This window comes from Mobula birostris, chromosome 7 (assembly GCF_030028105.1).
Source record: "Mobula birostris isolate sMobBir1 chromosome 7, sMobBir1.hap1, whole genome shotgun sequence".
NCBI classification, from domain to species: domain Eukaryota; kingdom Metazoa; phylum Chordata; class Chondrichthyes; order Myliobatiformes; family Myliobatidae; genus Mobula; species Mobula birostris.
This window is the reverse complement of record NC_092376.1, coordinates 178,998,572-179,021,077: the sequence shown is the minus strand read 5'-3', so window position 1 is coordinate 179,021,077 and position 22,506 is coordinate 178,998,572. Positions and strand designations below refer to the sequence as shown.

Sequence of the window (22,506 nt, the reverse complement as noted above, 5' to 3'; positions counted from 1 at the left end):
ACAGAACAAGAAACTGATATGTTTTCAAAGAAAAAGAAAGGGTGCCAATTATTAAGCAACTGCTTATTTTAGGACCATGAAACCAGAAGATATAGGAGTCGAATTAGAGCATTTGGACAATCGAGTCTACTCCGCTAGTTCATCATTATTTTCCCCCTCAGCACCAATTATAAGGACTCACAAACAAGAGAAAATCTGCAGATGCTGAAAACCCAAGCCACACACATAAAAAGCAGCAGGAACTCAGAGGCCAGGCAGAATCTATGGAGAAGGGCATAGTCGACATTTCCAGCCAGGACCCGTCATCAGGACTGGACAATAATAAAAGATGAGGAGTCCCAGTGAGAAGGGGACAGAGGGGAGGAAGACACACAAGGTGATAGGTGAGACCGGGAGTTGGGAGTGGGGAATTGAATAAAGAGCAGGAAAGCTGATTCAGAAAGAGATACAGGGCTGGAGAAGGGGGAATGTGATAGGAGAGGACACAAGGCCATAGAAGAAAGAAAAGGGGGAGGGGCACCAGAAAGAGTTGAAGAGCAGGTAAAAAGATAAGGTGAGAGTGAGAAAGATGAATGAGAACCAAATGGGGGCATTAACGAAAGTTCGAGAAACCGATATTCATGCCATCAGGTTGGCGGCTATTCAAATGGACTATAACGTGTTGTTCATCCAACCTGAGTGGGGTCTCATCGAGAAAGAGAGTATGCCATGGACCAACATGTCGGAATGGAAATGGGAAGTGGAATTAAACCGGGTGTTCACTTGGAAATCCCGCTTTTTTTTCTGGTGGAGGGAGCGTAGGTGCTCCACGAAGCGGTCTCCCAATCTACGTCGAGGCTCACGAATGTACAGGAGACCATACCGAGAACACCGGATACAGTGAATTCCGATGTACAGTAGATAGAGTAGATTCACTTGTGAGTCTGTTGTGGTCATGTACTGTATCTGGTGCTCCTAGTGCGGCTTCCTGTATATCGGGGAGGCTCGACTCGAATCTCCTCGTTCTCTAAAACATCTAAACTGTTTTTGTACTGTCCATATCGTTACAATAACTTGAAAATGAATAATGCTTCTGCGTGTGATTTTTGTTTTGTTCGTGCACTTGAAACGAAGGAAACTTATGAGGGCGCAATGAGCCGATTGACCATATGTATAATGTTACATGCTCAAGGAGATCTGTGTTTTTTTGTGAGAATGATATAATGGTCTTTTGGAGGTCACCTGATGTGAATTTCCCGCCGATGTGAGGTCACGTGATGACATGTGCCGCATGAGTATATAAGGGTCGACCCAGCTAACGCAGTTGGTTTTTAGTTTGTAGATTTCCGGGAAGAACGTGCTGTAACTCCGTTTCTGTTGCGTGTTTGTTTTTGTGACGCAGTTCATTTTTAAAACGGAGTGTTGCGTTCTGTTACAAAATACCATATTATTGGACTGGAAATCTTTGCTAGATGTGATGATTTACTCAATTCCAACAGTAGAAGGGAGAGTGAAGATTTTATCGAAGTACAGGATCGGAGGATCGAGAGGAGTTGGCATCCTTTGGCAGTTTAATAAAGGATCGACCTTATTGAGTCTCAGTTGGAGGAGTACGACCTGCATCGAGGATAACTGTTGCCAAAAAGATCAAGGATTTCATGCAAAGGTGTGCGCTCTCTCTAAAGGAATTTAAGGTCAAATGATTTAAACTGTTTATTTTCGGCATCGTGAATTCTGTGGACAGAACCAGCAGGAAAGTTGCGTCTGTGAAGAAATCCTTCTCCAGAGAAGTCTCTCCCAATTGAACGTGTAAATCTGTTGGACTTTCGAAGTTATCGCTTTAAGAACTATTTCTGACTGCATCGCTTTAAGAACTATTTTAGCATTTAACGCTTTAAGAACCAGAGCCGAGTGTCGATTTGTTGAACGGCTGCATCTCTGTTAACTTCCGGTTAAAGTTTTCGTTTGTTTTTTTTTCCTTATCGTTTATCCGTGTTTAATAAATGTTTGGTGGTTTTTATATAAATTGTCTCGGTTGATATTCATTGTTGCAGGTTACATAACAATAACCATTACGGACACTTATGATGCAGTGATCATAATATGATTCAGTTCAACTTGACATTTGAAAAGGAGAAAGTAAAGTCTTTCATGGCAGTATTTCAGTGAAGTAAAGGAAATAGTAGTATGAGAGAGGAGCTAGCCAAAGTAATTTGGAAGAGGACCAAGCAGGGAAGACAGCAGCGCAGCAATGCCGGAAGTTTCTATAAAAACTGAGGAAGGTGCAGGATAGATGTATATTAAAAACGAAAAAAATATTCAAATAGCAAACTAGTATAACCGTGGCTGACAAGAAGTCAAAAGTAATGCAAAAGCAAAAGAGAGGGCATACAACAAAGCAAAAATTAATGGGTGATGGAGGATTGGGAAGCTGTGGGAAGCTGCGAAAGCCTAGAGAGCAATTAAAAGAATCATAAGGAGGGAAAAGATGAAATATGAACGCAAGCTAAAAGACAATTCAACAATATCAAAGTGGATAGTAAAAGCTTTTTCAAAGATGTAAAAAATAGAAGATGAGGGTGGATACAGGACCGCAAGAAAATAAGACTGGAGAAATAATAACGAGGGACAAGGAGATGGCAGAATCAGAATCAGGTTTGTTATCAATGGCATGTGTCGTGAAATTTGTTAACTTATCATCAGCAGTTCAATGCAATATATAAAATAGAAGAAAATAATAAACACATAAAAACAAACAAACAAATAAATAAGAGTATACGTATAATGAATAGATTTAAAATCGTGTCCTTTTTGTCCTTACTCCTCGTATCCCTTCCCCTGCCTTCTGTTTCATTGCCTGAAGCCTTGCCTTGTCTTGCCGGTAACCCTCGCCTCGCCTGAAGTTCTTGTCTCGTCTTGCATTGCTTGAAGTCTTGCCTTGTCTTGCTGGTAACTCCTGCCTCGTCTCGCCTGAAGTCTTGTCCTGGAGCCACCCAGTACCTAGCCCCTTTCTTGTCCCTTGCCCCCGTCGGGTAAGTCAGGCCAGATTGCCGTTACCCAGCGGTTGGTTCCGTCCCTTCCTATCCCTTGCCTCCGTCGGGTAAGCCAGGCCAGATTGCCGTTACCCTGCAGTGAATCCTGTCCTTTCCTGTCCCTTGCCTCCGTCTGGTAAGTCAGGCCAGATTGCCATTACCCTGCGGTGGGTCCTGTCCCTTCCTATCCCTTGCCTCCGTCGGGTAAGTCAGGCCAAATTGCCGTTACCCTGCGGTTGGTTCTGTCCCTTCCTGTCCCTTGAGTCCGTCGGGTAAGTCAGGCCAGATTGCCATTAAGCTGCGGTGGGTTCTGTCCTTTCCTGTCGCTTGCCTCCGTCGGTTGGAGATCCGCGCCCTGCCCAGGAGTACCGCGCCCTGCCTTGGAGGAGCTTCAAGATGTCAAGCCTCTAGCCAAGTCTCGCCTCAAGTCCCCAGCCAAGCTTCGCCCCAAGTCCCCAGCCAAGCTTCGCCGCAAGTCTCTAGCCGAGCCTTGCCCCAAGCCAAGCTTCAAGACCCCAAGCCTCAAGCCGCCAGTCTCAAGCTTCGCCTCAAGACTCTAGTCTCAAGTCTCTGGTCTCCAGCCTCGACTCAAGTCTCTGGTCTCCAGCCTCGCCTCAAGTCTCGAGCCAAGCCTCGCCTCAAGTCTCTAGCCAAGCCTCGCCTCAAGTCTCTAGCCAATACTCGCCTCAAATCTCTAACCAAGCCTCACCTGAAGTCTTTAGCCGAGACTTGCCCCAAGCCAAGCTTCAAGATCCCAAGCCTCAAGCCTCTAGTCTCAAGCCTCGCCTCAAGTCTCTGATCTCAAGCCTCCCATCAAGTCTATGGTCTCAAGCCTCGCCTCAAGTCTCTGGTCTCCAGCCTCGCCTCAAGTCTCTGGTCTCCAGCCTCGCGTCAAGTCTCTGGTCTCCAGCCTCGCGTCAAGTCTGAAGACTGCAGCCTCGTCCTGCCTGCTAGCTAAGTCACGTCCTTGCCTAGTTCTGGGGTCCGAGCCAGAGGCAAGAACCAGGTTATAGGTCCTTGTCCAGTCTCTGGCTCAGGGTCCAAACCCTGGCTCCTTGCTCTCTTCTCCAGTCCTGTTCCGGGTTCCCGGTTTTAGAATGGCAGGCGATGACTAATGGGGTACCACAAGGCTCAGTGCTGGGACCGCAGCTATTTACAATACATATTAATGATTTAGATGAAGTAACATTAGAAAGTTTACAGATGGCACAAAGCTGGGTGACAGTGTGAAATCTGCGGTGGATGTTGAGATCATGCAGGATGACTTGGACAGGTTGAGTGAGTGAGCAGATGCATGGCAGATGCAGTTTAATATGGATAACTGTGAGGTTATCCACTTTGGTGGCAAGAACAGGAAGGCAGATTACTACTTGAATGGTGTCAAGTTCGGAAAAGGGGAAGTACAACGAGATCTAGGTGTCCTTATTCATCAGTCGCTGAAAGTAAGCATGCAGGTACAGCAGGCAGTGAAGAAAGCTAATGGCACGCTGGCCTTCATAACACGGGGAGTTGAGTATAGGAGCAAAGAGGTCCTTCTGCAGTTGTACAGGGCCCAGGTGAGACCACACCTGGAGTATTATGTACAGTTTTGGTCTCCAAATTTTGATGAAGGACATTCTTTCTATTGAGGGAGTGCCTGATAAAACTGTGTAGCTCTAATTGTTTAATGCTATTGTGTAGTGCCTGAGGGATGATACCAGTTGTACATATTACTATCGGGACCATATATACTGTACCCCGTTCACGTTTCAAAGTCTTTTAATTTCCTCTTTTAATTCAACATTTTTCTATTGATTTTCACTTACTGATTTCAGTGCGTTATGTGTGCTTGGAATAGCTATATCAATTAAAAAGTTGTTCTTGTATCTTTGTCCAGCACTATTATATCCAGACGGTTCGTATAGATTATCCAATCTGTAATAACACGTTGGTCGTAATATATTTGTGGCTCTCTGACTCGAATACTGGATCAGGCTTGTATTTAAAGTAAGGTATAATTTATTTAATGTGTTTGTAGTTTAAAGCAAAATTTTAATGAATAATGTTTCCCAATTGACTATGCCTGCAACGGTATATCACAGGATCCTGTAATGTGTTGGACTGTAAAACAAATACAAAATGCTGGTGGAACTCAACATGCCTAGTGCCATCTATGGAAAGGTGTAAACAGTCGAAGTTTCGGGCCGAGATTGTTCATCAGGACTACAGGCCAGCCTGAGTTCCTCCAGCATAATGTATGTATTGCTTCCATTTCCAGTATCTGCAGATTTTCTCTTGTATGTGTTGGGTTCTTTTTCTCAACATTTTCTGCATTTATCATCTTGAATTTGTTGGTCTTTTACTGTGCATTTTGATAATATTTTTAGTTAACCACCTGGTCATGTATCTTCACAACGAACCCTCGCATTCCTGGGAAGTTTTATCTGACTGTTGTGTTATTGCTGTTCCTCCTTCTGTCTTAGGGTAGTTTTAATCTAAATGCGTTCGAACGTACATTATGTTTTCTGAAATTTGCCATTTCAGTTCTTATTTAATTTGTAGAGTTTCCAGATTGGGTTCGGACCAAGATATTAGTTCAAAAGAACACGGTATAGCGAAAGTCTTCCTATTGCCTTTGGTATATTTTTACTTTTGAGATCTGATTGGCAGGTTTTCTAAGCCTTGAAGTAATTTCTGTCAAGTTTTCTTTTTCTTTGTCGCACCATGATCTATTTTCTTTTCTTGTTGCTATCCCAGATAGTTAAATGTTTCATATTCATCCATCTGTTGTATTGATTTCTGCTGATCTCCTTTGTATTCTATTAATCCTATTCCACCTTTCTTTATGTTTAATGATCTGCGCTTATTCCGTTTTAAGTTCATGTTTATATCTTTCGAAAATAGTTCTACCATTTGATATAATTGCTTTTGCTTAACTGCTGAAGAAACATGTAATTTCAAATCACCCAGGAATAGAGGGTGTGTTGAGGTATAGCTCATTTTGTTGTTTCTGATTTAATACCCAATTTTCGTCGGATTCAGTAAATTAGAAAGCTTAATTAAAGCCAGACAGAACCACAGTGGACTTAGAAAGTCGCCTTGGGAAGTGCCTCGGTTTATTTTGATAACGATGTTTGTTCCGTATTGGTTATTAATAGATAGGTTGATTATCGTTAGCCAATCAGATATCTTTGGAATTTCACAAAAATTTGGTGCAGTTTATATATATTAAGAACTTCTTTTAACCAGGAAAGTGGACCAGAGTCAAATCTTTGTTTGGTAGTCTACATGAAAGAATTCTAATTTTCGGCCAGACTTGATTAAGACTTCTGGAATGTATGATCAGTTGTTCTGTACATCCTTTCAGACACTTTTGGCATCCTTACAGCTCGCTTGTAAGTATATTTTGGTTGTGTAAGTGAGTGATGATTAGACACAAGATACACGATATTACAATTTTATATATAATTTGTAAAAAGTTAATAGAACGATATTTTGATGGATCTTTTGTGATTTTAAGTAAACAATATGTTTCGCCTTCTGTCAAAACTTTTTCAGGATTTTTAAGAACATTTTCAAAATGCATTAATAGGTACGAATGAATGCAAGTAAATTTATATACCAATAATTATGTATATTATCACTTCCAGTACTTTTCCGCTTGTTGATATTTTTAGAATCTCTTTCAGCATATCTTGTCATGGTCCGGTCAGTGAAGTCCACATTCTGGTTCACGGTCCGGTCCGTGGACTCAGGACTCCGGGTCTTCCAGCTGTCCCTCGTTTGGTTGAGTTAATCATAGACACCTGATTCCCATCTTTGAGCTTGGAATATAAGCAGCCTTGGGGTTGTGTGTGGGCTGCTGGTTTGTCTTGTCAAGATCCCCTGGGAGCAACCTGCCGGTGGAAGGCTAGAGCGGCCACTTCTCTTCTTTAGGCTGTGTTGGAGAACCATCGCTTCATTGAGCCTTGCTGTAGGTAGTCAGAGCTGTCTTTGTGGTATGGATTCGGCTGTTTCCCTGGCCAGTTGAATGGTTGCCAGTCACTCCGGGCTGGGTGGGGATCCGGCTGCTTCTATAGCCAGTGAGGTTGCTGGCCGCACTGAGACTCGGAGCTACCCCGATGCAGAGTTGGAACTGTCTGTTGTTCCTTGGTGTTGTCTCTACTTGTCCTCGCCTCCGTGGGGTAAACCAGGCCGTCTTGCCGTTGCCTTGCGGGGGGATCTGTCTTGTCTTGTCCTCGTCTCCGTAGGGGTAAGTCAGGCCGTCCTGCCGTTGCCCTGCCGGGGGTCCTGTCTTGTCTTGTCTTGTCTTGTCCTCGCCTCTGTTGGGTAAGCCTGGTCGTTCTGCCGTTACCCAACAGGTGGTCCTGTCCCACCTTGGTGTGGAGATAAAGTTGAGTCCCGGCTTGTCTGTGGATGAGTCCCGGCTCTATGTCTATGTACTGTCCAGAAACCAAAGCCTCGAGGATCCCAAGCTAAGCTCCAAGAACCCAAGCATCGAGGATCCCAAGCCAAGATCCAAGAACCCAAGCCTGAAGACCCCAGCCTCCATGCCTCAAGACAAAGACCCCAGCCTCCATGCCTCAAGACAAAGATCCCAGCCTCCATGCCTCAAGACCAAGACCCCAGCCTCCATGCCTCCAAGATCAAGACCCCAGCCTCCATGCGTCAGGCCTCTATACCCCAGCTACGTCCTGTCCTGAAGCCATGTCACAGCATTGCCCGGTTCTGGGCTCCGAACCCGAGGCATGACCCAGGTTCTGGGTCCTTGCCCAGCCTCGGGCTCGGAGTCGAAGCCTTGTCACCTAGTCCATGTTTTCTAGTCCTGGTCGCGCTTTCCCTAGCCAAGGTTGCGTTCTTGTCCATGCTCCTGGTCTGAATCCTGTCACGTCCTTACTCTAGTCAATTCCTGTTCCTTGTACATCGTTGTCTGTGTCTTGCATTGGGGTCCGCTTCCAACGCCCACATTGCGACATATCTATTGTAAATTTAAGTATTTGCATTTCTTTCATCTTATGTGTGCCTTCGTTTTCCTCCCTAGTCCAACTTGGTTCTAGATTGTTTCACCAGATATTAGACGAAGCGTCCATTATCTCTTTGTTTATTGGTAATTCTGTGCTGCGGTTGGTGACATATCTGTGCGTAGAATTCAGTCTCAACGTCTTATCTCAATCTTTTTAATTGTTTCAGAACTGATGCTTCTGTTTTCTTCGTCTGGTCATTTCATGTCGCTGTTTAGTCCGCTTTTCATGCACCAAGCTTTTGTCTTAGTATATCAATAAACTCTACTGTGTTTTTCTTAGCTTGATTGTAACATTATATTTGTTCAGTATTTCTTTAGCTTTTCTCTTATATTTCTATTATTATTATTGTTTCGTTTTTTTCTCAGATGAAGCTGGTAAAACCTAAGTTACAATCATAGCCAAACACGTTCATTTCTTAATTGCTAGGAACTTTCGGACTATTTTAGTGCTGTTTAGTGTTGTGACTTTCTGAAGATTTACATAGATATTGATGTGCAGGTCTTATTGTTTAATGCTATGTTCAGTGGCTGTGGGAGGATACCAGTTGTATATATTAATATCGAGACATTGTTTAACCTGTTCATGTTCCAAATTCTTCAATTTCCTCTTTTAATTCAACTGGTTATTATTAGTATTTTTGTTCCCATATATTTCTACTTAGAGAAAGATTCCTAAAGGGCAGAAAGCAATTAAGCAATATGACTATTAATCAGTAACCACAAAGGCAGACTTTAAGACGTGGTTATTATATAAGGCTCACAAAAACCCACGGAAGAAAGGGAAACAGACATACAGGCAGATTATGGAAAGCATAAAATGAAGGGGTTTTTGCAGTGGATCATTTTAACTCCCTGATATTGGCTGGAATGTTTTTAATGTCAGAAGGTTAGTTGAGGCTCTTTTTGTGTGAGGATAAAACAATATTAATATTCCAAGCAAAGAAGGTGTCATATTAGACCAGTTTGGGGAAATGAGCCTGATAAACTGATCAGTGTTTTAATAGATGAGCATGTAAGGATGAAGGACGAGAATAAAGAGGTCAGAGCTAACTAGATGACGCCAGCTCCGTGTATCTAGACACCAAAAGAACCATAGGTACAATTTAGAAAGCTGAATTGAGCAGTGCCCTCGAGGAACATATAAAAGAGCAGAAATAATTTACTCAGAGAATGGGATTGGCGCAATGAGTTAATGAAATGTACTTGGTGATTAGAACTGTATGTGTTTGATCCACATAGTAAAAGAAGAAAACAACAGAACGAGAAAGGAACAAAGGCAAGAGAGGAGAATGATGAGGCCTTGGCAGAGACCTTCGCCACCTTTTAGCTGAGGCACGTTCCACTGGTCTGGAGCACAGCCAGTGCTGGCTTTTATATAAGAAGCGTAATAGGTACAAATCACGAAATTTTAGGGCACTGCGGTATATTTCGGCGTTTGGAAACTTATTGGAGAAGATAATTATGGATGGACTTTGTATAACTATGTACCAACGTGGACATTAGGGACAATCAATATGAATCTGCGAGGGGGCAGCCATGCCTTATGATCGTAATAACTTTTCAAAGGAAGTAGCAAAGTAAATTAATGAGGTTAGGGTAGTGAATATTGTCCACACGCACCAGCAAACACATTTAGCAATGTCTCCTGGAGTACGCTGATCCACAAGACATACGAAATTGGATTCCTGGAAATTACTAGATTGGATGTCAATTGGATGTAGATTCGCTGTAAAAACAGAAAGCAGTCGTGAAAGGAATTCATTCTGGCAACAGAAAACTTGCTGGAATTGAGGATAGTGAGGGATGCACTAGTGAGAATTGTCAATGAATATGGTACGATATAGATCAGTTGGAAATATTGCACAGAAATGACAGAGGGAACGTAACCCTGCTAAGTGTGAGGAATTGCATTTTGGGAGTGCAAATGTAAGAAAAAATGTACAAAATTGCAGGACCAGTAGTATTGATGTACAGACGATCTTGGGGTGCAAGTCCATATTTCTCTTAAAGTGGGCCGACCGAAAGGGGTGTGAAGAATACTTGCCCTCATCAGAGTAGTATGAGTATAAATACTGGTAAGTCATGATGCATTTATAAAACTTTGAAAGTCGCTTGTATAGTATTGTGCGCATGCACGACATTACAGAAAGGGTGTGGAGGCTTTGGATATGCTGTAGGAACAAGCTCACCACAATATTGCCTACCTTGCAGGAGAGTAGGGACGAAATGGGATTGTTTTCTCTGCCGATCCGACGTTGGTGACTGGCCTACTAGAATTATTATAACATTATGATGTGTTGTATGTTAAGATCGAGAATCTGCCTGTTCAGGTAGACTCATTGTTTCTGCTTGTTCCTGTCCAACGTACTTGTATCTGCAGACCTCGACTCAGTTTTCTCCCCCCGGTTCAGCCCCTTCCTACGTAAATCCGTGACACTTCACACGCTCTTGATCTTTTCAATGAGTTCAACCTCCCTGGCCCATGTCATCTTATTTTTACTGCTCATGTTCAGTACATATCACCTCCATCTTCCATCAGAAAGAGCTTAAAGCTCTCCGATTCTTTCTGGACACCCAAAAAGTGTAGCCATGGGCACTGGCATGGGGCCCAGCTATGTCTTCCTTTTTGTCAACAATTTGGAACAGTGTATATTCCAAATTTGGACTGGTATCACGCCTCAAGTTTTCCTACGCTACACTGACAGCTGAATTGGTGCTGCTTCCAGCATCCAGGCGGAGTTCGTCGACGTCAGCAACTTTGCCTCCAACTTCCACTCTGCCCTCAAATTTTCCTGGTCCATTCCAGACACCTCCCTCCCCCTTCTCGCCCTCTCTGTCTCTATATCCGTTGACAGCTTATCTTCTGATATCTTTTAAGAAACGCACTGATTCTCACAGCTACTTGGACTATACCTCTTCCAACACTGTTACATGTAAATATATCATCCTCTTCTCTCAGTTCTTCCGTCTCCGCCGCATCTGCTCGCACCATGAGTCTTTTAATTCAGGAACGCAGGAGATGTTTTCATTCTTCAAAGAAAGGGGTTTTCCTTCCTCCACCATGAATGCCGCACTCAACCGCATCGCCTCCATTTCGCGCACGTCTGCCCACACCCAATCCTCCTGCCACCCCACCAGGGATGGAGTTTCTCTCGTCCTCACTTCGCGTCCAGCACATAATTCTCCGTAACTTCCGCCATCTCCAAACGGATCCCACCACAAAGCATATGTTCCCTCCCCCTCCGCCCCCCACCCACCTCTTTCTGCTCTCTTCGCGATTCACGTACCCATTCGTCCTTCTCCACTATCTCGCTCCTGGCTCTTATCCTCGCAAATAGAACAAGTGCTAACCTACCCCTGTGTTTCCTTCCTCACTGGCATTCAGGGGCCCAAACAGTCCTTGGAGATGAGGCGATACTTCAAACTTGAGTCGGTTGGGCTCATCTGCTGTATCGGTTGCTCCTGGTGTGGCATACTGTATGTCAACGAGAACCGACATAGATTGGGAGAACACTTTGCCAATTATTTACCCTCCGTCCATCAGCAAAAGCGGGATTTCATTTTAAAAGTGGCCACCCATTTTAAATTCATTTCCCATTCCCATTCGGACATTTCAGTCCAAGGCCTCCTCTACTGTCGCGATGAGACCACATTAGTTGGGAGGAGGAAAACCTTAAATTCCGTCGTGGTAGCTTCCAACCTGATGCCATGAACATCGATTTCTCGAACTTCCGGTTATGCCTCCCCACTCCTTCAACTTTCTCCTTACCTGCCCACCAACTCCCTCCGATGCTCCTCTCCCTTCCCTTTCTTCATGTTTCCCCCTCTCCTATCAGATTGCATCCTTTCCAGCTCTTCACCTCTTTCATCAATCGATTTCCAAGCTCTTTACTTCACCAGTCCCCCTACCTCGGTTTCGCTTATCATCTACTAGCTTGTACTTCTTCCTACCACCCCCACCCCACCCTTATTATTCTAACTTTTCATTATTTTTCCCGTCCTGATGAAATGCCGAGACCTGAAATGTTGACTGTTCCTCTTTTCCATAAATGCTGAAGGGTCTCGATCTGAAATGTTGATAGTTTACTCCTTTCCATAGATGTTGCTTGGCCTGCTGAGTTCTTCCTATATTTTGTGTGTGATGCTTGGATTTCCAGTATCTGCAGATTCCCACTTGTTTGTGACATGGAGTATATTCCCAAAGTGAAAATGACAGCCACCAGAGTGCATATATTTAACGTGAGAATATAAAGTATTCTAAGACTTTTTTGAAGTAAACTTTTCTGTTTGCAAAGGTAGTAGAAGGTCCTTGGAACGCGCTTCCAACGAAGTTGTAGAAGCAAATATAATAGAAATGTGTTCGGAGCATTTACAAAGGTTTAGGAACGGGGAGAGGATGAAGAAATAGAGAAGCCATGTGCGGGAAAAGTGGACTAGTATAAACTGGCACGGTGTTCTTGTGCTGTAGTGTTCTATGTTCCGTATTCCACAGGTTTAATATATCCAGATAACCATATAACATTTACAGCACGGAAACAGGCCATCTCGGCCCTCTTGTCCATGCCGAACTCTTACTCTCACCTGGTGCCACCGATCTGCACTCAGCCCATAACACTCCATTCCTGTCCTGTCCATATATCTATCCAAGTTAACTTTAAATGACAACATAGAACCGCCTCAACCACTTCTGCTGGTAGCTCGTTCGACACAGCTACCACTCTGAGTAAAGAAGTTTCCCCTCATGTAACCCCTAAACTTTTGCTCTTTAACTCTCAACTCATGTCCTCTTGTTTGAATCTCCCCCACCCTCAATGGAAAAAAAGCCTACGACGGCAACTCTATCTATCCCCATCATGATTTTAAATACCTCTATCAAGTCCCCCCTCAAACTTGTATGCTCCAAAGAATAAAGACCCAACTTGATCAACCTTTCTCTGTAACTTAGGAGATGAAACCCAGGTAACATTCTAGTAAATCTCCTCTGTACTCTCTCAATTTTATTGACATCTTTCCTGTAAGTCGGTGACCAGAACTGTACGCAATACTCCAAATTGGGCCTTACCAATGCCTTCTACAATTTCAACATTACATCCCAACTCCTATACTCAATGCTCTGATTTATAAAGGCCAGCATACCAAAGGCTTTCTTCACCAACCTATCCGCATGAGATTCCACCTTCAGGGATCTATACACCATTATTCATAGATCCCTTTGTTCTACTGCATTCTTCAACGCCCTACCATTTACCATGTATGTCCTATCTAAATCCTTTCGCATCTCCTCGAAGGAAGCCTTTATCCAATCAAAAATCTCAACTCTGGGTCCAGTCCTATCCTTCTCCATAATTATATTGAAAGTAATGGTATTGTGATCACTGGACCCGAAGCGCTCCCCAACATATACCTCCGTCATCTGCCCTATCTCATTCCCTAACGGGAGATCCAACACTGCCGCTTCTCTAGTTGATACCGCTTCGTATTGCTGAAAAAACTATCTTGCACACATTTTACAAACTCCAAACCATCCAGCCCTTTTACAGATTGGTGCTTCGCAGTCAATGTGAGGAAAATTAAAATCTCCCACAATCACAATCTTGTGCTTACTACAAATATCCGTTATCTCCTTACAAATTCGATTCTCCAATTCTCGTTTCCCATTAGGTGGTCGATAATACACCCCTATAAGCGTCACTACACCTTTCCTATTCCTCAATTCCATCCAAATAGCCTCCCTAGGCGAGTCCTGTAATCTATCCTGCCAAAGCACCGCTGTCATATTTTCTCTGACAAGCAATGCAACACCTCCCGCTCTTGCCCCTCCGATTCTATCACACCTGAAGCAACGAAATCCAGGAATATTTAGTTGCCAATCACACCCCTCCTGCAACCATGTTTCCCTAATAGCTACAAAATTATATTTCCAAGTATCATTGCATGCTCTAAGCTCATCCAGCTTTCTTACAATGCTCCTAGCATTAAAATAGATGCATTTAATAAACTCTCCACCTCTTACTCTCTGTTTATCCCAAATGGTGCAAACAACTTTGTTATCTTTTTCTACCTTCTCCCCTACATCTTCGGTCTGAGCGCGCCTGCTCTCTATCCCCTGCCTATCCTCCCTCACACACTGTCTACTAGCTTTCTCTATTTGTGAACTAACGTCCTCTCTCCTAGTCTCTTCAATTTGATTTCCACCCCCTCCCCCGCAGCCATTGTAGTTTAAAGTCTCCCCAGTGGCCTACGCAAATCTCCCCGCCAGGATATTGGTCCCCCTAGGATTCAAGTGCAACCCATCCTTTTTGTACAGGTCACACCTGCACCAAAAGAGGTCCCAATGATACAGAAACTTGAATCCCTGCCCCCCTGCTCGAAACCCTCAGCCACGCATTTATCCTCCACCTCATTGCATTCCTACTCTCACTGTCGCGTGGCACAGCCAGTAATCTTTGCGGTCCTTCTTCTCAACTCCCTTCGTAACTCCCTATATTCTCCTTTCAGGACCTCTTCCCTTTTCCTACCTAGGTCGTTGGTACCTATATGTACCACGACCTCTGGTTCCTCACTCTCCCACTTCAGGATATCTTGGACGCGAGCAGAAACATCCCAGACCCTGGCACCAGCGAGGCAAACTACCATCCGGGTCTCCTGACTGCGTCCACAGCATCGCCAATCTCACCCCCTAACTATCGAGTCCCCTATTACTACTGCCCTCCTCTTCCTTTCCCTACCTTTCTGAGCTACAGGGCCGGACTCTGTGACGGAGGCACAGTCACTGTTGCTTCCCCCAGGTACTCAAACAAGAGTACTTATCGTAAAGGGGCACAGCTACTGGGGTACTCTCTAGTACCTGATCCTTCCCCTTCCCAACCGTGACTCACTTGTCTTCCTCCCCTGGCCCCGATGTGACCACCTGCCTGTAACCACTCTCTATCAACTCCTCACTCTCCCTGACCAGACGAAGGTCATCGAGCTGCAGCTCCAGTTTTCTAACGCGGTCCTTTAGGAGCTACAGCTCGGCGCACCTGGCGCAGATGTGGACGTTCGGAAGGCTGGGGGACTCCAGGGCCTCCTACATCCGACACCGAGAACAACAAGCTGTCCTTACACTCATACTTCCCCCTTTCCTCAAATAACAGGAAAAATTGAAAAACCAAACCTACTTCGCCTCGCCCGTTTCCTCCTAAGCCCGTTGAGCCAAAGCTCTTAGGCCTTCACTCTGCTCCTGGCTCACTCCGCCGCCCGCAAAACTACGCTGCCCGCTATATAAGGCTGTGTTCCTATTAAATCTTCTGAGCGTCACTGCCCGACGTCACACACCTGCGCAGTCCCGCCTCTCAACTCGGATGAAAAACGAAAAATTCAAAATGGCTTTGGCCGCACTCCCGCTCCGATTCTCAGACTTCCTTCTCTGAATGATCTGTCCACACGAACCTGAGAAGAATCAGACACATGTGCAGAAGTATCATAACGTGCAAGTAACATGCAAGTAACCGGAAAATGAGATTAGCAGATTTTTTTCATTATAGCAAAATAGTAGAATTTAAATATTGTACATACTGCTGTGGTTATGTAATTCCAGCATGCCGAAAGCGAATTAGACCTGCGTTTATAAAGGAGAATGAGAACAACTTCAAGTCGTTGACATGGTGTTCAACTAACGTACTTTCTAATTGGAAGCATGGGACTATTTCACGCATTCAAGCACCTAGTACCGCAGTTCCTTGCGTTCTTTTTTTTGAATTATTAAAGTGTTACCTAACCGCAGGGCTTTAGGTTTCCTGCCTAGGCACTAGTGTACGTGATTTTGATACAAATCATTTATTCTGCATAACCTCATATGATTTCCTGAAATTCCGAGCTTTCCTTCTGACAGTCCTCTTCGGAATATCCCACAAACCGTTTTAGTTTTCTTTTCGTCTATTTACAGTTCGTACATTATGGCTGAACTCCGAATGCTTCTCCAGATTTAGAATAAGATATGCGAAATAGGAGTAGAAGTAGGAACTCTAACCCTAAATCTGGCTCCATCACAAAAAATGACTCGCACTTAAATAGTTGTAAATTCTATTCCGCACTAATGAACCACTCATATCTAGACTTCAAATTGTGATTGTAAGCTATTTCGGTGACTTAAATACTTGATAGAATTATAATTATGTACGTCCTGCAGCTGAAAAATAATCATATGCCGTGTTAAATACGCAGCGCCATATTTACACATAACGAATATATTTTCAAAAATAGCATTGATATTTCTCAAAATATATATTTCTCTGTATATAAGCCTCTTTGCTTCTGCAGATGGTAGCAAGCAACACATAGGGACAGCTGGGCTTTTAAGTTAATTCAAAAAATTTGATTTCAATTTATAACACGCCATTGCACATTTAATCGTCAAAGAATTACAGAAAACGAATCATGTTAAGTATTATCAAAGGGATACAGCTAATGATCTTAATCATATTTTTCAGTGTCTAGTATGTTTAGCAATCAATGCAATGAATGCATTCACTGAAAGCTTAATATAACGTATTTAAATATCTCTCGAATTCTAATTCTAGAGCTACAAAATAACGTATCTAAAACTGGCACCAGATGTACAATCACATTTACCCGCTATTTTTTTTCATTTGTTCTAGCTACAAATCATGAACTGTGAATTATCAATGGCAATAAAAACAGAAAACGACAGAAACACTTAGTAAGTCACGCCTTATCTGCAGAAGATGGAACAACTAAAGCTTTGTGTTTTGGACTCTCCATCAGACCAGGTTTAAAGAGTGTCGTTCATGGAGTTGTTGAGGTATGTGAAAGTGGGCATGGGCATGCTCTTCAGAAAGATATAAGCAGCAGAGGAATCCTGCTCCAGATCAGGATCAGACGCACTTACTAGAAAACAGGAACTCAACAAGCATTACTTTTAGTTACGCATTTGTTTTAGGATAGTTCAGCAAAGCGTGGGGCGTTATATAAAGTTTGAGACTCATTCTATTATTGTATCAAGCGTTGATTAAACCATAGTCGAAACATTGCGTACTGTTTGAGATATTTGGCATCTATTGGACGTGATGTAGTATGAATTTTTACGTAACGATAAAGCTATTGATCGCAATTTTGACGATTAATACTTAAAGCAATTAAGTATTAAGCAATACTTAATGAATTCAGAGCTCATAATCTTTTGGGAAATTAACACAACAGCAAACATTTGTATTTTCAATTCAGTCAGCAGTATAAGAAAGCGTTCCAGATTTAACAAATGCCACATTTAGAAGTTTGGATTCCAATTACACAAAGCACTCTTTTGACAATGATAATTAGCGTCATTTACACGAAAGGTTGCACAAAGGTGATTTTTGCTCCAGAGGAACGCATTGCTGCACGCACGATATATGCCAGTTGCAGTAAATAAGGTATGTATGCCTTGATGTTACGCATTGGACCTGTGATGTGGGATGGGCTGCATGGCTTCCAGAAGAGCAAATTACTTTTCGCTGATTCTGGAGACAGGTATACCTAGTGCTGAGACAGTCCTGACACGCGGAATGCCTGGTCAGAGCCAGTTTACTGTAATGCTCCCTCCATTTCAGACCTTCGATTAAATGTGCCGTGCATATCCGCACGTTTGTAACTATAACTAAAGGGGATGTGTACTCTTGGGTAATATTTCTGTTCAGTTTAGACTTGATGCCGACTAATAGAATGATAATCAGAAGAAAAACAATAGAAGTGGAACTGCTGTAAATATAACCAATCAATTAATATCTTTATCAGATAAATATTCGGGATTCTTCACTAATTTGCTATCTACGGCGACTGTTTCTGTGCTATTCTGCAACACCGTAATGCAAATTGTAACCGTACTGCATACGTTTGGTTGCCCGTTGTCTTTCAGCAAGATGACCAAAGTTCGTGTGTGGGATCCGCCTCCAAGATTTTAGGCGCTACTCTGATTTCGCCAGATATTTGCCCAATAATAAACAAACTGGGATCAGTAGCTTTGTCTATTTGTTAAAAGAGCCGCGCATTTTGACCACAATCTGCATCAGTGGACAGTACCTTGATGAGCAAGTACCCCTGATTCGCTGTATGGGCGCTATATCCATGGTTGCTAATCCACTCTGTTCTGAATGTGAAACAGCCACTGATTTTGTCACTTTGATCCAGGGTGATCACATGCACTGCAGCACAGCTGCTCAGTGGGGGCGCTCCAGCGTCATGGGCTAGACCATAGAAATGAAAACTTTTGAATTCCTCAGTGTCAAAAGAGCGCAATGCAAAAATGCGCCGTGGTAATGCTGGGGTATGTGGACATGGGCATGTGTATGCTCTTCAGAAAGTTGTAAGCAAGATAGGAATGCTGCTGCAGATCAGGTTCGAACGCACCTACTCAGAAAATAGAAGCGCCATTAGCATTATTTCCAGTCACATACAGTAGGATAGTGCAGCAAAGCGTAGGCCGTTATAGTTTACTTAACTAACTGCAATGCCGATGGTTTTATTTGTTGACAGTGAAGATGGACTCAAATCCCAGGCTGAAACAGATACATTATACTCAGACACCGTTTCACGGTCCAGCATTTCATTTGTAATTACCTTATAATGATAGGACGATGTTTTTAGGATAAAAAGGAGGCTGTTTGGTATCTCTTAGCGTACTTGACCGTTCAGAATCACATCGTTAATATCAATTGAGATGATTAAAGTTCCCGGCGGAGCATTTTTCGGGATTTGGTTCGTGGCTGACGTCGTTTTTCTAATAATCTTCTACGTTTTTCCGTGTTTTCAGACTAATGTACTCAGTTGAATTGACTACGTTATCTGCGACAGTGTTGATTCCAGTGTCATGATGCTGAGACGAACACAAGATCCTGGTGGAATTGCTACGGATATCTGCACCGCAATGCACTGTTTCTACGAGGCCGAATTGCTAACTCTATGCTCAACCAGCACATATGCAATTCATAAAAGGAGCCGTCCGGATTTGTACCCGAGACCACTCGCCTGGAAGTTCGGAGAGGGGTCCACGACAGCACCGGCTGGCATTGGGACACATATCTGCTGGCCCAGAAATAATATCTCAGTCGATTATTTCATGAAGAAACAAATTCCCCACTTTAAAAATTAACTTCGATGAACTGTCACCATCATTTACACCGACGCGAAATTCACGAGCTGACAATTGCGATACATTCAATTTCATATCCTGAGCGATCTTAAAACAAATGCCCCATGCTCAATTTTCCAGGAAATAGAATAACGATTTCAGATCCACTGCGCGCAGAAGAAACATGCATTCAGGCACAATGAAAGCAATCCTGGTGGGTTCGCATTGCTCTGCAATAAAATAAGTTCCGCAACTAGGTTTCTTCTCGATCAATCTGCAAATCCGTTCTCTCCACAAAGTATAAGTAACTAGATATATCATTTTTAAAAAATCATGGATTCCAGCGAAAATCATTAGCCGAGCCAATTACATTTGCCTGCGTTTGGTCAATATCGTTCTAAGCCTTTTCCATCCATGTTCTCTTCCCAATGTCTTGCCAGCATTGGAAATTTATACGCTTCTACAACTTCCTTGGACAGCTGTTTCCGTGCACTTGCTACGCTTTGTGTTAAAAATTGCCTACTATCTTCTACTAAATCTCACTCCCTCACCTTAAATCTATGGACTGTTTTACCCTCCCATTCACTTGAAAAACAAACTCTGATCTATCAACTTATCTGTGTCCTTAATTCTATAACTCCGACGAGGTGAACTTTCAGGATTCTACATTCCAGAGAAAATAGTTCCAGCCTATAAACTTCCACCTTTTACTCAGACCCACCAGTCTTGATAGTGTGAGGGGATCTAGGAGTGCCCCTATTAACTGTTTGAAAAGAGACAGAGAGAGTCATTTATCATTGATGGTTTGTTTTGAAAAGAGAGAGAGACGAAGTTTGACGGTTGGACTGTCACGGGAGGTAAATTTGTAGTTTTACTTTGGAGATAAAACTGAGCAGCTCGAAGGTTGCTCTGGTGACCAACAGGACATTATTGATGTTACTTCCAAGGACTTGTTGCCTGCTCGCATTCCTTTACAGACAAAGGAAGGAGGGACTCTTTGAAGGACAGGTGATGCTCAGCACAGGGAAACAAATAGGAGGTCAGATGATACAGAACTCCGACACATGATCTGGACACTAAATGAGCATTGTTGTGCCCGCAGGGAAAGTGGATTTTGGAGGATCCATCAGGCGGATTTATCCAAGTGCTCTGACAGTGAAAATTCAAAGGCAAGACCGGTGGGGAGTTGTCCATGTGTCCGACCCTGGCCTGGGTAGACAGCTCAACCACACCAAAGTACGGTCCCCTTTGTTGTTAAAGTCACAGTCGGTGACTTGTGAAAAACTTCGGAGGACGACGAGGAAAGCGACGGCAACAGCTCACCTGAAGGCTCAACTCTCTCTCTCTCTCTCTCTCTCTCTCTCTCTCTCTCTCTCTCTCTCTCTCTCTCTTCATCGCTATTCAACTAAATACCGCGAACTGAACTGAACTTTACTCAACATCGTAAGACTGTGTCTTTTTACCCGTAGACTTAAAAAGCTTGGTTTTCATACATATCTTTCCACGCTTACTGATTTACTTACTGATATATCTAATTCTTGTTAAAATGTTTGATTTATTTTCACTTAGTTTACTGTATTGCATAGTTATTAATAAATATTAATAGTTTATAGCAATACTAGATTCCAAAGTGGTTTCTACTTCTGCTAGTTCTTTATTCCCGTCACGGGGTTCGTGACAATAGCACCCCTGTGTTGTTTTTTTTTGTTTCTGTACTCTTTCCAGCTTAATGATATGCTTTATATAACTGGGCAACATGCGCGGGACACAATACTCCAATTGCCGTCTCACTGTCGAAGACTACAGATTGCAAATCAATCCCCTCATTAATGCAGCAGCTCTACGGCCGCATTTTCAGCACACCGTCAGCCACATCGTGTGCCTTTGCAAAGACTTTCATAGAAATACGTGTTGTACATCTGACGCAAGGTATCTGTTCTAATGTACCTGTCAGAGCGCTAATCTGTACTCTGAAAATTCAGCCCCAGTTTAACTGATAAACATGCCAGATCTCACACTTATACAAACGGTTACTATAAGAATAAACAACAATGAACTCAGCACTGACCCCTATGGTACACAATTCTACCAATTCTCCAATCTGAATAGCTAGCCTACATTACCTCTTTCTGACACCTTAACTTCGTCAAATAGGTATAGAGCTATAGAGAGATATGAAAATACTACACAAAACCGTATTAACTTTATGTATTGCACAATACTGTTACAGCCAAAACAAAAACACATTTCATGATATGTGCCAGTGATGATAAACCTGATTCTGATTTGATTCTAATTTGAAATCTGACTGTCGACTGAGTGGGAAGGGGTCAGGGAGATGGAAGCACAAGAGGGGACATTCTGTAATTATTAATAAAACTATTGTTTGAAATCAAAGTAGTTTGCTTGATGTCGCAAGACCGGCCATCCACCAGCCACTCTCCCCACTCTCCCGCATTTGGCATTATTTTTCTGACTCCGATCCCACAGCTGTCCACCCTCGAAATTTCTCCCATCCTTTGCTCCTGTCAGATTTACATACATGCTTTGCACTCCACGTTGACAATACAGTACTCTGAAAAAGTCTTAGGTATATATCTCAGAAGAACATGATATACAAATATGAATCACACAAATATAGAGAGAAAATAAATAAGGCAATATAATAGCGGTAAGAAATAATGAACAAAATTAAATTAAATGCCGACGCATTTCCAACTGGAAGATGATTTTATTTTTGCTGAATATTGATGTCCCGCCTTTGCCTCACTGTAACAGTGCGTGAGGCCAGATTCAGATAGATCAAAGTACTTGTGGGATAACAAGTAGAAGTGCTAAGCTGCCGGAAAGCGTTTTCATTCATGTCGACTAACTGCATATACTCGGCGACTTAATTATCCCAACTGCCTTTGTTTCACCGAGGCAGAGCCACCACAGTTTGAGGTCCAAATTCTAGGTATAGCAACATAGAAAATAGGTGCAGGAGTAGGCCATTCGGCCCCTTTAGCCTGCACCGCCATTCAGTATGATCATGGCTGATCATGCAACTCAGAACCCTGTACCAGCCTCCCTTCCAGACCCCCTGATCCCTTTAGCCATAAGGACCATATCTAATTCCCTCATAAATATAGCTAATGAACTGGCCTCAACTGTTTCCTGTGGCAGGGAATTCCACAGATTCACCACTCTCTGTGTGAAGAAGTGTTTCCTAATCTCGGTCCTAAAAGGCTACCCCTTTATCATCAAACTGTGACCCCTCGTTCTGGACTTCCCCAACATCGGGAACAATCTTCCTGCATCTAACCTGTCCAATCCCTTTAGGATTTAATACGTTTCAATAAGATCCCCCCTCAATCTTCTAAATTCCAACTAGTATAAGCCTAGCC

The 22,506-nt window shown here is 43.1% G+C and overlaps 1 protein-coding gene across 1 annotated transcript in view; it reads right to left on the bottom strand.

Moving 5' to 3' along the window:
• The window catches only part of LOC140201005 (uncharacterized), a 66,220-nt gene that overhangs the window by 25,817 nt on the left and 17,897 nt on the right, over positions 1–22,506 (bottom strand). The window contains 2 exon segments of the mRNA XM_072264643.1: positions 9,634–9,739; positions 11,369–11,488. Coding sequence (XP_072120744.1) covers positions 9,634–9,739; positions 11,369–11,488 — 226 coding nt within the window.